The 15,754-nt window shown below is 49.7% G+C and overlaps 1 protein-coding gene across 10 annotated transcripts in view; it reads right to left on the bottom strand.

The window, feature by feature from the left end:
* WIZ (WIZ zinc finger) overlaps positions 1-15,754 on the bottom strand; it is a 157,635-nt gene that overhangs the window by 72,306 nt on the left and 69,575 nt on the right. For 5 of the 10 annotated variants that reach the window (XM_078849683.1, XM_078849686.1, XM_078849684.1 and 2 more), the window contains one exon: positions 1,352-1,444. The exons of the other annotated variants lie outside the window; for them this stretch is intronic. In XM_078849683.1, the coding sequence (XP_078705809.1) occupies positions 1,352-1,444 (93 nt within the window). The remainder of the gene's footprint in view (positions 1-1,351; positions 1,445-15,754) is intronic. 10 annotated transcript variants of the gene reach the window in all.

Raw genomic sequence — 15,754 nt, 5'->3', positions numbered from 1 at the left:
AGATTAACCCAAACAGCAGGGTCTGTGCTAAGCAAAGGGTAATGTGCTGACTGAGACAACCTTGGCAGTGTCTGCTTGGACCATGAGGAACATATCAACTACTGAGCTGGCCTTTTACATGGCTGCTTGTGGAAGTAACATAGCGTTTGCCCGTGCACATTAAAGATTGCTGCCCTACTGTACGGTGTACAGATACTAACCTCTTTACCAATGCAGCAATAAAGCAGCTCCCATACCAGATATGCTCGGCAGCTTTTGGTTACAAGAAAACCAAGATAAAATCATACTCTCTCCTGGGTATTTATTTGGCCCCTGCACCTTAGTATCTGGGCACCTCACAAACTTTAATGTATTTGCCCTTGTAAACCTATGTGATACAGAGCACTGCCATTATCCCCACTGTACAGAAGGGGGACCTGAAGGGCAGAGAGGCTAAGAGACACCCCAGATCATACAGGGAGACTGTGAAAGAGCAGGGACTTGAACCTAGGTCCCCCAAGTTCTAGGCTGCTTTTCAGTGGGGCTGAGCACTTCCACTGAGAACAAGTAGAATCAGCATATCTGGAAAAAATTCAGATGGTAGGTCCCCTCCCAGCTTGGTATTGCCTGCAAACTTTATGTGTCCTTTCTCTGCCACTGTCTAAATCATTGATGAAGATATTGAACAGAACCGATCCCTGTGGGACCACTCAATATACCCATCCAGCTTGACTGAATCATTGATAACTACTCTCTGGGAATGGTTTTCCAACCAGTTATGCACCCAGCTCATAGTAGCTTCATCTAGGTTGTAGTTCCCCAAGTTGTTTATGAGAAGACAGTTCAAAAGCCTTACTAGAGTCAAGATATATCACATCATCTACTGCTTCCCCCCATCCACAAGGCTTGTTACTCTGTCAAAGAAAGCTATTAGGTTAGTTTGACATGATTTGTTCTTGACAAGTCCACGCTGAGTGTTACTTATCACCTTATTATCTTCTAGGTGTTTGCAAATTCATTGCTTAATTATTTGCTCCATTGTCTTCTTGGGTACTGAAGTTAAGCTGACTGGTCTGTAATTCCCCTGGTTGTCCTTATTTCTCTTTTTATAGATGTGCACTACATTTGCCCTTTTCCAGTCCTCTGGAATTTCTCCCATCATCCATGACTTTTCAAAGATAATGGCTAATGGCTCAGATATCTCCTCTGTCAGCTCTTTGAGTAGTCAAGGATGTATTTCATCAGGTCCTGGTGACTTAAAAATTTCTTACACAAATTAGATGTCTTCAACTTGTTCTTTCCCTATTTTAACCTCTGATCCTACCCCAGCTTCACTGGCATTGACTATGTTAGATGTCCAATCGCTACTCACCTTTTTGGTGAACATTTTTTCTTTGAGCTTGATGTGGATGTAAAGTGCAGATCATCATGGCCAGACCAAAACTGTGCGATACCTTCTGGCCACCTGCAGGTGAAAGAGGAGGTGTTTTGCAGCTGTGGCTATTCAGGGCAGAGCTGAAGGGAGCTCCCAAGGGTGTAAATTGTTAAATCCATTTAGATACAGATGCCCCTAAAAGTGGGAGTTGTTATGCAGGAAGGGTGCTCCCCCTGACTTCACCTTCACCTTATTTGGGTTTTGCTTCACTGAGATGACAATTCTAGGCACCGTGCAAGCAGGAAATGGAGTCATTTATGTTTGGCATTCAGGTTTTGCAGAACTGGGTGCTGTCTGCATACTGCTGGGGCACCAGCCTGCACCGCCTCACTAGCTCTCCCAAAGGCACTGTATGAATACTGAATAGGAGGATAGTAGTTTGGGTTTTGTGCAAGAGGAACGTCCTGAGCCATTTCAGGACATTTCCATCAACCTCTGCTGGAGAGGGTCAGAGCAGGACAGGAGAGCTGGGTGATCAACAACATGAAATGTTGCAGAGATGTTAGGCAGCAAGAGCATGGACATGCTTTCCCTTTAGCCTGGAGATGACCTCATATTTCTCCTTGCCACGGCAGACACACAGATTGAGCAATACATTCAGCAGGTGCGGGGAGATGGTGGAGTGTATGCTCAGGAGACTGAAAGCTAGATGGATGTGTCTGCTGAGCTGGAACGACTGTTCAGCCACTAATGTATCTGTCGGCTGCACTTTGCATAACATATGTTAAAGCAAGTGAACAGTAGAGCGCTAAGACAGCCAGACTGACAGCAACCCACGAATAGCCAGACAGAAAAGCAGTTCCACCGGAGTTTGTCAGTATGATGCACAAATAAGGAATGATCTGTCCACACACTAGAGAATTAGATCCTGATCAAGTGAAATGAATATAACTTCTGTTTTAAAACCAGCCTCTCTTAATCATAGAATATCAGGGTTGGAAGGGACCTTAGGAGGTCATTGGTTCAAAGCAGGACCAATCCCCAACTAAATCATCCCAGCCAGGGCTTTGTCAAGCCTGACCTTAAAAACTTCTAAGGAAGGAGATTCCACCACCTCCCTAGGTAACACATTCCAGTGCTTCACCACCCTCCTAGTGAAAAAGTTCTTCCTAATATCCAACCTAAACCTCCCCAACTGCAACTTGAAACCATTACTCCTTGTTCTGTCATCTGCTATCACTGAGAACAGTCTAGATCCCTCCTCTTTGGAACCCCCTTTCAGGTAGTTGAAAGCAGCTATCAAATCCCCCCACATTCTTCTCTTCCGCAGGCTAAACAATCCCAGTTCCCTCAGCCTCTCCTCATAAGTCATGTGTTCCAATCCCATATTCATTTTTGTTGCCCTCCACTGGAGGTTTTCCAATTTTTTCACATCCTTCTTGTAGTGTGGGGCCCAAAACTGAGCACAGTACTCCAGATGAGGCCTCACCAATGTCGAATAGAGGGGAACGATCACGTCCCTCGATCTGCTGGCAATGCCCCTACTTATACATCCCAAAACACCATTTGCCTTCTTAGCAACAAGGGCACACTGTTGACTCACATCCAGCTTCTTGTCTACTGTAACCCCTAGGTCCTTTTCTGCAGAACTGCTGCCTAGCCACTCGGTCCCTAGTCTGTAGTGGTGCATGGGATTCTTCCGTTCTAAGTGCAGGGCTCTGCATTTGTCCTTGTTGAACCTCATCAGATTTCTTTAGGCCCAATCCTCCAATTTGTCTAGGTCCCTCTGTATCCTATCCCTACCGTCCACCGTATCTACTTTTCCTCCCAGTTTAGTGTCATCTGCAAACTTCCTGAGGGTGCAATTCATGCCATCCTCCAGATCATTAATGAAGATATTTAACAAAACCGGCCCCAGGACCGACTCTTGGGGCACTCCACTTGATACTGGCTGCCAACTAGACATGGAGCCATTGATCACTACCCGTTGAGCCCGACAATCTAGCCAGCTTTCTATCCACCTCATAGTCCATTCATCCAGCCCATACTACTTTAACTTGCTGGCAAGAATACTGTGGGAGACAGTGTCAAAAGTTTTGCTAAAGTCAAGGAACAACACGTCCACTGCTTTCCCCTCATCCACAGAGGGAGTTATCTCGTCATAGAAGGCAATTAGATTAGTCAGGCATGACTTGCCCTTGGTGAATCCATGCTGACTGTTCCTGATCACTTTCCTCTCCTTTAAGTGCTTCAGAATTGATTCCTTGAGGACCTGCTTCATGATTTTTCCAGGGACTGAGGGGAAGCTGACTGGCCTGTAGTTCCCAGGATCCTCCTTCTTCCCTTTTTTAAAGATGGGCACTATATTAGCCTTTTTCCAGTCATCCAGGACCTCCCCCGATCGCCATGAGTTTTCGAAGATAATGACCAACGGCTCTGCAATCACATTCGCCAACTCCTTTAGCACTCTCGGATGCAGTGCATCCGGCCCCATGGACTTGTGCTTGTCCAGCTTTTCTAAATAGTCCCAAACCACTTCTTTCTCCACAGAGGGCTGGTCACCTCCTCCCCATGCTGTACTGCCCAGTGCAGTAGTCTGGGAGTGGACCTTGTTCATGAAGACAGAGGCAAAAAAAGCATTGAGTACATTAGCTTTTTCCACATCCTCTGTCACTAGGTTGCCTCCCTCATTCAGTAAGGGGCCCACACGTTCCTTGACTTTCTTCTTGATGCTAACATACCTGAAGAAACCCTTCTTGTTACTCTTAACATCCCTTGCTAGCTGCAACTCCAAGTGTGATAACAGGCTAACAGAGGGAGTTTGCCTGGGATCTGTCTGAGAGGAGGTACGCTAAGTGTTGCACGAGTGGGGCGGCGTTGGTGAGTATCTGAGTGTCTGTTGCAGGGACAGTTTGACCATGTGCTTGATTGTTTGAAAAGTGTGAATTGGGAGTGCTTTGTTCCAGGTGAGCCTTGAGTGGGCCTGACTGTTATAAAAAGCCAGTCAACTGCAAACCAGCTGAGCGGCGAACAGCAGAAGTTCGCCTGGTGAGAGCCCACTGAGGCTTACATCTTGCAGGCTTCTCTGAGTAGTTACTACAACTTCTGAGGAAGCTCATAGAAGGAAGGTAATATGGATGGTGAGCGTTCAGCTGTTGTGACCTGCACAGGATGTGCCATGTTTGTCTTTCTTCCACAGGACAGAAGCGACTTTGTACAAAGTGCAAGCTCGTCTCCATATTGGAAGAGAAGGTTCAAGGTCTGGAGAAACAAGTATTGACCCTGCGTTGCATAAGAGAAACTGAAGATTTCCTGGACAGACGTCAGGATATGCTTCTACAGGCACAACTTTCTGAAGATTCAGAGCAGGCTGCGCAGCAGGGACAGAAGGATGGTGAGGAAATTTGGCAGCATGTGACCTCCAGAAGAAGAAAGGGAAGTGTCAACGTACCAGCAATGCAGATACAGGTAAGCAACCATTTTCTTGTTCTCTCCACAGGTACTAATGCGGAGAGTGGACTAGATGATACATCTGAGGGAAGGGAACAGAAGGAGACTCTGCTGATTGGAAGGCATGAGATGCACTGTCCTAGGGTTGGGGATTCCACGACCACCGCTCCCAAGAGAAGGAGGCGGGTGGTGGTGGTCAGGAACTCTCTCCTCAGGGGGACTGAGTCATCTATCTGCCGCCCCGACCGGGAAAACCGAGAAGTCTGCTGCTTGCCAGGAGCTAGGATTCACGATGTGATGGAGAGAATGCCGAGATTCATCAAGCCCTCCGATCACTACCACTTCCTGCTCCTCCACGTGTGCACCAATGATACTGCCAAGAATGACCTTGAGCGGATCACTGCAGACTATGTGGGAAGAAGGATAAAGAAGACAATAAAATTAGACAATTCCATTTATTGGCCCAGAAAAGAAGTTTCTGAAGAAATGGATTACTGTGGGATCAGAGCTATATTCTGGATGAGGTTATGTCCACAGCGAGTGAGTTCATGGAGGTGTGAACTGCTATTGTACTGATGTTGAAAGGCAGTATTGCTGTTGTGCAAAGCACTCAAAGAATAAACTTTGTGTGGCAAATTGCCAGTACGATTGTGATGGGTCCCACGCTTCCTCTTCTTGGGGGGGAGAGGGAATAGCACTGGGGCTACTCTCTTACGAGTGCCTCTCATTTGCACACATTTTCCTTCCCATATTCTTGCAGAGAAGTAAGATGCCTGAGAAAAGGTTAGGAAGAAGTGAGGGCTTTGGTCTTCTAGCCAGCCATGGCACTTCTCCAGACTCTCCTCTACTTCAATTCCTCCAAACTGCACTCTGCTCCAACTCCTCCTGGTCTGATTGAAGCAGGGGTTTTTTATCATGCGACTGGCTTCAGGTGCTCTAATTAGTCTATAGCAAACTTTCTTCCCTCTACAGGGAATAAGGCTCCCTTCTAGTACTCTCCTGCTGCCCTCTGGCCATGCTGTATCACATATCCCCCCTCCCTGCTCAACAACATGGGGCTGGGCTACTTGGGACGAGAGGCAGTGCTGTCATGATAGGCGATCAGCGTTGCCGTGTTGGCTTCTGGCCCTATGCTGTACCCAGAAATGGAAGGGCTGCAGGGACAGGAACCACCTAGTCACTCTTGAGTTCTTCTCCTTGTTTCTGTGCATTCACTGGAGTGGGGCGTGGTCTGTCACAAGGGTAAACCGCTGCCCCAGTAGGTAGTAGTGGAGAGTCTCCATAGCCCATTTTACCGCCAGACATTCCTTTTCAATGATGGCGTCCTTTTGTTCCCTGGGGAGGAGTTTCCGGCCGAGGTATAAGATCAGGTGTTCCTCCTCCCCTACCATCTGTGAAAGGACGGCTCCTAGCCCTACCTCCGAGGCATCTGTTTGTAGGATGAATTCCTTCTCGAAGTCTGGGGCTATGAGTACTGGATGGCAGCAAAGGGCTGTCCTTAAATCTGCAAATGCTCCTTCTGCTGCATCAGTCCACTTTACTATCTTGGGGCCCCGAGCCTTTATCAAATCTGTCAATGGCCCTGCTCTTGTGGCGAAATGAGGGATGAATCTCAGATAGTATCCTATGATCCCTAAAAATGCTCTGACCTGCTTTTTGTGGACTGGTCGAGGCCAACCTTGTATTGCCTTCACTTTGTTCCATTGGGGTTTCACCAAACCTCTCCCTACTACATACCCGAGGTATCTGGCCTCAGCTAGCCCCATCATGCACTTGAGAGGGTTGGCAGTGAGGCCGGCCTTCCAAAGGGTGTCTAGCACCGCTTCTACTTTTTCGAGGTGCGTTTCCCAGTCAGGGCTATGGTTGACTATGTTGTCTAGACAGGCGGCAGCATACTTGACATGGGGTCACAGCAATTTGTCCATAAGTCATTGGAATGTTGCAGGGGCCCCATGGAGTCTGAAAGGGAGGACAGTGTATTGGAACAGGCCATCGGGTGTAGAGAAGGCAGTCTTTTCCTTGGCATTCTCGGCCAGGGGAATTTGCCAATATCCTTTGGTCAGGTCCAGAGTGGTTAGCTATCGGGCCTTGCCTAACTGATCAAGTAGCTCGTCAATTCGTGGTATCGGATAGGCATTGAATTGGGATACTTCATTCAACTTCCAGAAGTCATTGCAAAACCTCAGGGTGCAGTCAGGCTTGGGGACTAGGAGGATAGGGCTGGACCACTGGCTGTGGGATTCTTTAATAACCCTGAGTTCCAGCATCTTCTTCACTTCTGTCCTAATTTCTTCCCTTTTAGCTTCCAGTATTTGGTACCGGTCTTATCGTCACCCTTACTCCGGGACTGGTGACAATATGATGTTGGACCAGTGTCGTACGGCCCGGCTGTGTACAGAATGTGTCCTGGTTCCTTTGGATCATATCAATGACCTCTGTTCGTTGTTCTGGAGTTAACTCAGGAGATATCTTCACCTGCCTCTGTGGGTCATCTGTCAGGGGTGGAGCTCCCCGAATGACCAGGCATCTCTCTCAGTCACACCAGGGCTTCAGTAAATTGATGTGGTAGATTTGCTTTGGCCTTCGGTGGTCTGGTTATCTGACCTTATAGTCCACCTCCCCAATGGCTTCCACTATCTCATATGGTCCATGCCAGCTGGCCAGGATTTTGCTTTCTGCTGTCGGCACTAGCACCATCATCCGTTCCCCAAGCTGAAATCTCTGTACTTTCACCCGACGGTTGTAAGATGTCCGCTGGGCCTCTTGTACTTTTTCCAAATGTTCTCGTACTAGGGGTTACTTGAGTTATTCGCTCTCTCAACTGTCACATGCTCAATGACATTCTTTCCTGGGTTGGGTTGTTCTTCCCAATCTTCCTGGGCAATATTTAATATTCCACGAGGGTGGTGTCCGTATAGTAGTTCAAAGGGAGAGAAACCTGTGGACGCCTGCGGGACTTCCCGTATGGCAAACATTAGATACGGTAGAAGGGTATCCCAGTCTTTTCCATCCTGTGCTACCACCTTCCGGATCATACTTTTAAAGGTACGGTTAAACCGCTCGACCAGTCCATCTGTTTGTGGATGGTAGACTGAGGTCCTTATGGCCTGGATGCAGAGTAGGGTACGTAAGTCTTTCATTAATTTTGACATGAAAGGGGTTCCTTGGTCTGTCAGGATCTTCTTAGGGATGCCCACTCTTGCAAAAACCTGGAGTAGTTCTTTTGCTATTGCCTTGGATGTGGGGTTTCTTAAAGGAATGGCTTCTGGATACCACGTGGCATAGTCAAGGATGACTAGTATGTTTCGGTGGCCCCATGCTGATCTTTCCAGTGGGCCCACTATGTCCATGGCTATCCTCTCGAAAGGGACTTCAATAATAGGCAAAGGTACTAATGGGGCCCGCAAGTGAGGTCGGGGGCTATGCAACTGGCATTCAGGGCAAGAGGCACAATAGCGCTGGACCTCTGCACATATTCCTGGCCAATAAAACCTTCTTAGGACTTTATCCAGTGTCTTGACTACTCCTAGATGTCCCCCAAATAGATGACTGTGAGCTAACTCTAGTACTGCCCTTGTGTGTTTCCGTGGGACTAAGAGTTGCTCTACTTCTTCCCCTCGTATTTGCTCTATCCTGTACAACAGATCATGTCTGAGCACATAATATGGCCTTGGACCTTTGGTCTTTCCTTCCACAGGTACGCCATTTACTTCCACTACCTCCTCCCTCACATTCGCATATAGTGAGCGGGTCATTGGCTTGGTCCTGCCCGAAATTCTCCCGTGTGGTACCAATCTGACCTAATTCCAGGGGGCCTGTTTCTACTCCGCCCCCTGGATTGCCCCTACTTGGGCTAGGAACCGCCTCTGAGTCCTCACTGGCCTGAATTATCTCCTGGCCTCCTGAACGGGTTCACCTACCAACAAGGGAGGTTTTCTGGTTCTCTGCTAGAATCCTGGTCCCTAATCTTTTATCTGCTCTCCTTTCCCGCCTAGACTTTCAGGGTTTTCCGGGGGATGAGAAGAACTCTGGGGCAAATTCGGCAAATGCTGGGGTGAGGCTATCTGTAGGTGCCTCCATCTCAGCCTGGGGGTTGCTACCCTCCCCTGGCTCTACTGGGGGGAGTAAACTCTCAAACCTGGGGAAGTCCCTACCAATTAAGACAGGGTAGGGGAGCCTGGGGACCACCCCTGCAGTCACCCTGGTAGTATTCCCCTGGATCTCAATCTGTACTGGGATTGTGGGGCAGAAATTTACGGTGCCATGAACTGTGTTTTTGGCCTGGGGAAGTTGGTCTTGCCCCACCAACTTCCCCATGACCAGCGTGACAGCACTCCTGGAATCTACTAATGCTATGGTCTCAATACCATTCATTTTTACTGATCTTATATACCCATGCGAGGTCATTGCGACCCCTACCAGGCCAATTAGGCCACATTGCTCCCTGTGATCCCCCAGATTACATTGCATAGGCTCTTCTCTGTTGGGGCATTGGGCTGCTATATGCCCCAATTCCCCACACACATAACATTTCCCCCTTATTCTGGTTGCCACCGTCTGCCTGGGGCTATTTGGCCGGCCCTCACATCCCTCTCTTCCCAAACCCCCAGATCCCTTCTTGGCCTCGGGCCATTCCTCGGTGTCTTTCCACCCAGTTACGGTTCTCCTGGAGTTCTCGATAGTCCGGGGCCTTGGGTTTGGGACTGGCTTCCTGGTTTGCCGTGTCTCACCCCCTTGGGTCTGGAACAGTTCGCGGGCTGCCAGCTGTCCTTCCACGAGGGCAACCAACTCATCATAGGTGGAGGGGTCATTCTGGCCAACCCAAGCCCGGAGGCCTGGTGGTAGCCCCCTCATATACTGGTCCAGTACCAGGAGTTCCGTCATCTTCTCAGAGCTGAGGGCCTCAGGACGCAGCCATTTCCCGGTCAGGTGGATCAGGTCAAACAATTGCGATCGGGGTGTCTTGTCCTCTGTATACTGCCACTCATGGAACCTCTGGGCTCGCAATGCCATCTTTACTCTGGATCTGGCCAAGATCTCTGCCTTCAGCTGGGGGTAATCTGCTGCAGTCGCCGCGGCCATATCGTAGTAGACCTTCTGGGCCTCCCCCACACAGGAACGGGGCGAGGATGCCTAGCCTCCCGCAGGGCTGCTCTTTCAAAAGCCAGGAAGTATGCCTCCACATCATCCTCCCATGTCATTTTCTGTAGGTAGTGGCTGGCCCATATGGTCTGGGTCCAGTTGCAGTTCAGCTCCATAAGGGCCTTCATCTGGTTCACCAGCTCTTGCAGCAGGGCTCAGTCCTGGGCAGCCTGACTCATCAACAGACGATTAGTCTCCTGCTGCATCCGAGTCGCCTCCTTTTGGGCGATTGCTTGGACCCGGGTAGCCTCGTGCTGTGTGGCGGTGGCCTGTATTAGGGCCTTGACCACGTCGTCCATCTTAGGGATGGGAAGGTTTTGGCTAACCCTGGTTTAAGTCCCCAGCGTGTAGATCCCACACCTGACACCATGTGTGGCAAATTGCCGGTACGATTATGATGGGTGCCGCGCTTCCTCTTCTGGGGGTTCAGGGCGCAGTTTCCTGCCCTTGAACTAGAGTATCTACTGTCCTACTAGTAACCCAGAGAAGGATAGTGGAGAGGAAGGGACCCGGGCCCGCCCTCTACTCTGGGTCCCAGCCCAGGGGCCCTAGGGATCGTGGTAAACCACTTGAACTAGTGCTCCTTCCCCTGGGCTACTTCCCTCTCTTGCTCTTCAGTTTGTGGGGCTTCCTGCCTTCCCTCTCTGCACAAGCTGGGTGTCTCTTTACCTAGGGTCTTGGTCGTCTAGCCAGCCATGGCACTTCTCCAAACTCTCTTCTACTTCAACTCCTTCAAACTGCTCTCTATTCCAACTCCAAACCACTCTGCTCCAACTCCTCCTGGTCTGATTGAAGCAGAGGTTTTTTATCATGTGACTGACTTCAGGTGCTCTAATTAGTCTATAGCAAACTTTCTTCCCTCTACAGGGAATAAGGCTCCCTTCTAGTACTCTCCTGCTGCCCTCTGGCCATGCTGTATCACATTGGTTACACACAAACAAGCTGCACTAAGTTTGAACATACAAACCAGAGAAGGGCACTGGGGCTATTCTCTTGCGAGTGCCTCTCATTTGCACACATTTTCCTTCCCACATTCTTGCAGAGAAGTAAGATACCAGAGAAAAGGTTAGGAAGAAGTGAGGGCCTAGTAGGACAGTCCCATAACTGCTGTTGCCCTGAATTATTGCACTATCTGCCAGTATCAGGGCATGAAGGATGCAGGTGCAGGGTCAAAGAAGCAGACATTTTCATATTCCTTTAAATAATTCCTACTGGATCTGTCTGTTCTCCCTGCACATCTCCCTCTCATTCTTAACGCATTCCTGCATCAGTGCCTTAGCCTATCTTTTCATAGCGACTCTCATTTGCGTTTCTACAACTGGCACATCTACTCAGAGTCCCTATTTGGGTCTCTGTGCATTTCCAGGAATAGATCCTCTCTCCTCTTCCCTCTCCCTGGACCTCACTATGCAAGGTTCCACCTCTGCAGATATAGGTCCACCTACCTCCCTGCTGGCTCTGGGTCACCTGTTCTGCAGGAGTGGACGCTACAACGTAAAGCAAATGGTAGAGTTAATAACAGACTCCCAGCCACTCTTTGCAATACCAAAAATGCCAGGAAAACAGAGATTCCAAGTCAGGTTTGCATTCCAGTGCCTACTTGGAAGCCCCTCTCTCCTTGAACTACAAAGGCTAAGGACACATTAGAAGTCAGATACAACACTAAAAAGGTGGGGTAGAGGTTACACCATGATATGGGAATCAAGATCCACCCTTCTGGAACATTACTCAGTGAAGAGCTGCATGCCTGCTGTAGAGAGCCCCTCCTCCACCTCCAAACTGGCTCAGCTGCTACCTCTGCAGCCATGCCAAAGGTGCTAGGTCTGCCCAAGAAATCTTGACATCCCAGCAATGTACCAGGCACCACCTGCTTTGCTCCTCTTTGCTCTGGTTTATGTAGTTCTCAGAGTCTGTTTAGCACCTCCTCTAATGACCAACGTTCCCTCTAATTTTTGACAGGCCGTGTGCACAAAAAATTTCTTCTGTGCAAATTGTGCTTCTGGGCAAATTTGTGTGTGCACGGCGTTTCGCTGTGTGCACGGGGTTTAGGATCTGTGTGCGCGCGCATGTGCGCAGCTTAGAGGGAACGGTGCTAATGACTAAGCTGCAAGGTGCTCCTGTGCCAGGCTGGGTGGCGTCCCTAGGATTCGGATGTGCACTCTGTAAACAGGTACATTTCCTGGCTGAGTAGGACGAACTGCTGCCATCCTGGGCCTCATTATACTGGACCTGCAGCCTCTATCTTCTCATGGCACTGCTTTTGGCAATGCCCCAGTTGCTCTGCTACCCCAGTCGTACGCTAGGGCATGCATGTGACAGTCATACAGCCACGATCTCTCCTCTCCCCAGATGGAGACCTGAATCCACAAGGCAGCCTCAGGCCAACGGGAAGCACACTTGCAGGATGGTCTCCTCGGAGCCAGGCCAGCCACAGTCTCAGGTGCAAGAGCCTTTCAGTGCTGACACCGGCACGGTGCCGTCCAGTGACCGGAGACCATGGGAGCAACACGTTTATAGAATAAAACCATTTTTCAGAATGGTATAATTTCAGGCAGAGTGTTATTAAATGGCTAGAGCAGGGGTCAGGATTCCCCTTTCTGCCCTGTTCTACTTTCTGCCTTTCCATTTGCACATCTATTACAGGGGCATAGTTCCCACCTCCCAAGAGTGCTGGGAGGCTAATTATGTGCAAAATGCATTGGGGTCTTTGCATGAATGGCACCAGGAGTGTGTATTTGCATTACCATAGAGTCTAGGAGCTCCAGTCACGGACCAGGGGTCTCAAAACACCAGCAGCCTAACTGTTGTCAAGTTTGTTATAAAGCATCATTATTTGCCTCAGCTTTATAAAGGCTTTGATCTGTCCTATGACCTCGCTGTTATGGCCACTGGACCATTCAGAATATTCCTTGTGACATGAATGAGTCATTCCACTAAATTATTTTACAACAAGCATTGTCTCACCAAACCTTCGACCCACTTCAGCTTCCAGATTGTTACTTAGAGGAAAGCTTGGTTACAGAAGAGTCAAGCTCACACCCATCTCACAACTGTTTACATTAGCATGATCTCATATTTCAACCACTCTCAGCCATCTCGCCTCCCAGGAAACTGGTTCGTGGGTCACTTTGCTTAATCTACAAGCCATTACTAAGATGCCAACATGCCACAGGTATTGAGCTTGGCTCCTCTGCATCCAGGGACCAGCAATATATCAGACCAGCAATATAACCTTGACTTTTACAAGCCACCACAGCACACAAATAAAAAACATTGAGAGTTTCCCCTCCCAAAGCCTGCTGCATGCCATGCCTGGCTCGTAGGCTTTCTGCAGCAGGTTGGAAGGGTAGCAAGACAGTAGACTCCTCACTGCTAGCTCTGGAGCCTGGGTAACTAGTTCCATTTGGCCTGTGGAACATCACCTCCTCCTGCACTCGGGCTGGGTGAGTGCTTGGAGACAGTTTCTGGAGCAGTATGTCAAGGCAGAGGGAGAGGGAATTAAATAAAAGGTCCTTCTCACTGTTCATAGCTCCCAGATGTCCCTCATATTTAAGATATTTCTCAGATCTAAGCTCAGAAGCATGTCTAAAGAGCTTCACCAGGGGAAGCTGCCAAAGCAAGAGCTGAAGATTTATGAAGTTGACCCTCGTGTGCTGGCAGTCAAAGTCTTTAAGGTGCTGGCAGATGTGAAGCAGGCTCAGTGTGACATCAGAGCAAAGGCTGGTGAGTTCTCTCAGTCAGCAGCGCTTGTTTCATCAGTCCCTCTCTTCTAGCTCCAGCAGCTGTCCTGGATACCTCCCTCTCCATCAGACAGAAGCTAGGGCCGCCTCCCTCCCCAGCAATCGCTTTGGGAAGGCAGGAGATTAGCTGTTGCTGTCTTCAGCTCCACAATAGCTTTATAAATGGTTTAAAATCTGGTTTTTGATGGCAATCCTGATGGACCAGGGATCATCTCTCAGTGTCTGTACAGCACCCAGCACCAGGGGGCCCCAGTCCCTCCACGGCAGGGATTCTCTTTCTGGGTCCGTACAGCACCATGGGGTCCCAATGGGGTAGCCAACCCTCCAGGATTAGCCTGGAGTCTCCCAGAATCGACACGGATTTCCCAGTGACTACTGAAAGCATTCTGGGATTTTAATAATGTCATTTTCTCAAAATATCCTATGTCATGTTGTGGGAAAAAAAAAATCTCCCAAAATACCTTTAGTCAGAATTGGCAACTCTAGGTCCCAATGAGGACTTTGGGCTCTACTCTGATCTGTTTAAATCAGGGGTGGGCAAACTTTGTGGCCCAAGGACCACATCAGGGAATAGAAATTGTATGGTGGACCATGAATGCTCACAAAATTGGGGTTGGGGTGTCGGCTCTTGGGTGGGACTGGGGATGAGGAGTTTGGGGTATGGAGGGTGCTCTGGGCTGGGACCGAGGGGTTCGGAGGGTGGGAGTGGAATCAGGGCTGGGGCAGGGGTGCGGGTTCTGGCTGGGAGTGCGGGCTCTGGGGTGGGGGTGGGGCTGGGGATGAGAGGTTTGGGGTGCAGGAGGGTGCTCCGGGGTGGTATCGAGGGGTTTGGAGAGGGGGGATCAGGGCTGGGTCAGGGGTGTGGGGAGAGGCTCAGGGGTGCAGGCTCTAAGCGGTGCTTACCTCAAGCAGCTCCCAGAAGCAGTGGCATGTCCTTTCTCCAGCTCCTATGTGGAGGTACGGCCAGGCGGCTCTGCACCCTGCCCCATCCGCAGGCACTGCCCCTGCAGCTCCCATTGGAGCATTGGAGAGGGCCACTGGAGCGCGTAGGAAGTGAAGTAGGGCCTTGCTGTGGCTTCCAGGAGCTGCATGCAGCCCCTGACCCAGTGCCTTGGCTGGAGCGGGGCTGAGCGGCGTGGTGCAGCCCCCGACCCAGCGCCCCGGCCGGAGCGGGGCTGAGTGGTGTGGTGCGGCTTCCGGGCTAGCTTAAAATAGCTTGCGGACCGTAGTTTGCCCACTCCTGGTTTAAATATTGTATGAAAGCATCAAACAAATTGATAAAGGACAATAACAAAGGCACTATTAAAAAACCAGGGTAATGGAGCCTAAGTCCTACAGCGCTGTGAAACTCTGTTTCCTTGCTGAACCTCAGCTGGCAGGGATTGAGAAGCACATCCCATGGGCTCTTTGCCCTGCTTTTTATTCCAGTTTGTACCGATCAAAGGGGAAAAACTCTGAATGAAAGTCATCTTCCAGTGGGGTTCTTCTGGGGGAAATAAATTGCTCTTTTGTGTCTGTACAGCACAGTGTGCAAAAGGGTAACAGTCTATGACTGGGGCTCCCAGATCCTATTGCAGTAGAAAAACACACCTTTCCCCAGGAGCACACACTAAGGTCTCACTGGGTTTAATCAAGCCTGGTGGTAACCCTTGACTTAACTGTTCAGCACTTAGGAAGTCTGAGTTCAGTAGCCAGACTGGGCTCTTGCAAATGGCTTGATACAATCAGATAGTAGCTTGCCCTGTTCTCTGCTTCCCCTAGAAAGGCTGTGGGCTGGAGTCCTGTGATTTCTCCCCATACAGCACACAGTATTATTGCTCAGCCAGCTATACACACAGCCCATGGCGAGAGGAACCCTTCTCAGTGCAATCCCCAAGTTACTATTCCTCTCCTCAACTGCCATCCTGGAACAGACCATCAGCCTGGTGCCTACCCCCTGCCTTGCCAGGGGAGACCATCAGTTCAGTATCCCACTTTCTACTATACTGTAAATGATGCGTGTGCCCATCTAACCCTATATTTCACTTCAGCAACCCAGCTGCTGTGGGATCCTGCCTCTGACAGAGGC

Source organism: Lepidochelys kempii, chromosome 20, assembly GCF_965140285.1.
Source record: "Lepidochelys kempii isolate rLepKem1 chromosome 20, rLepKem1.hap1, whole genome shotgun sequence".
Classification (NCBI taxonomy): Eukaryota; Metazoa; Chordata; order Testudines; family Cheloniidae; genus Lepidochelys; species Lepidochelys kempii.
This window is presented reverse-complemented; position numbering and strand designations above follow the sequence as displayed.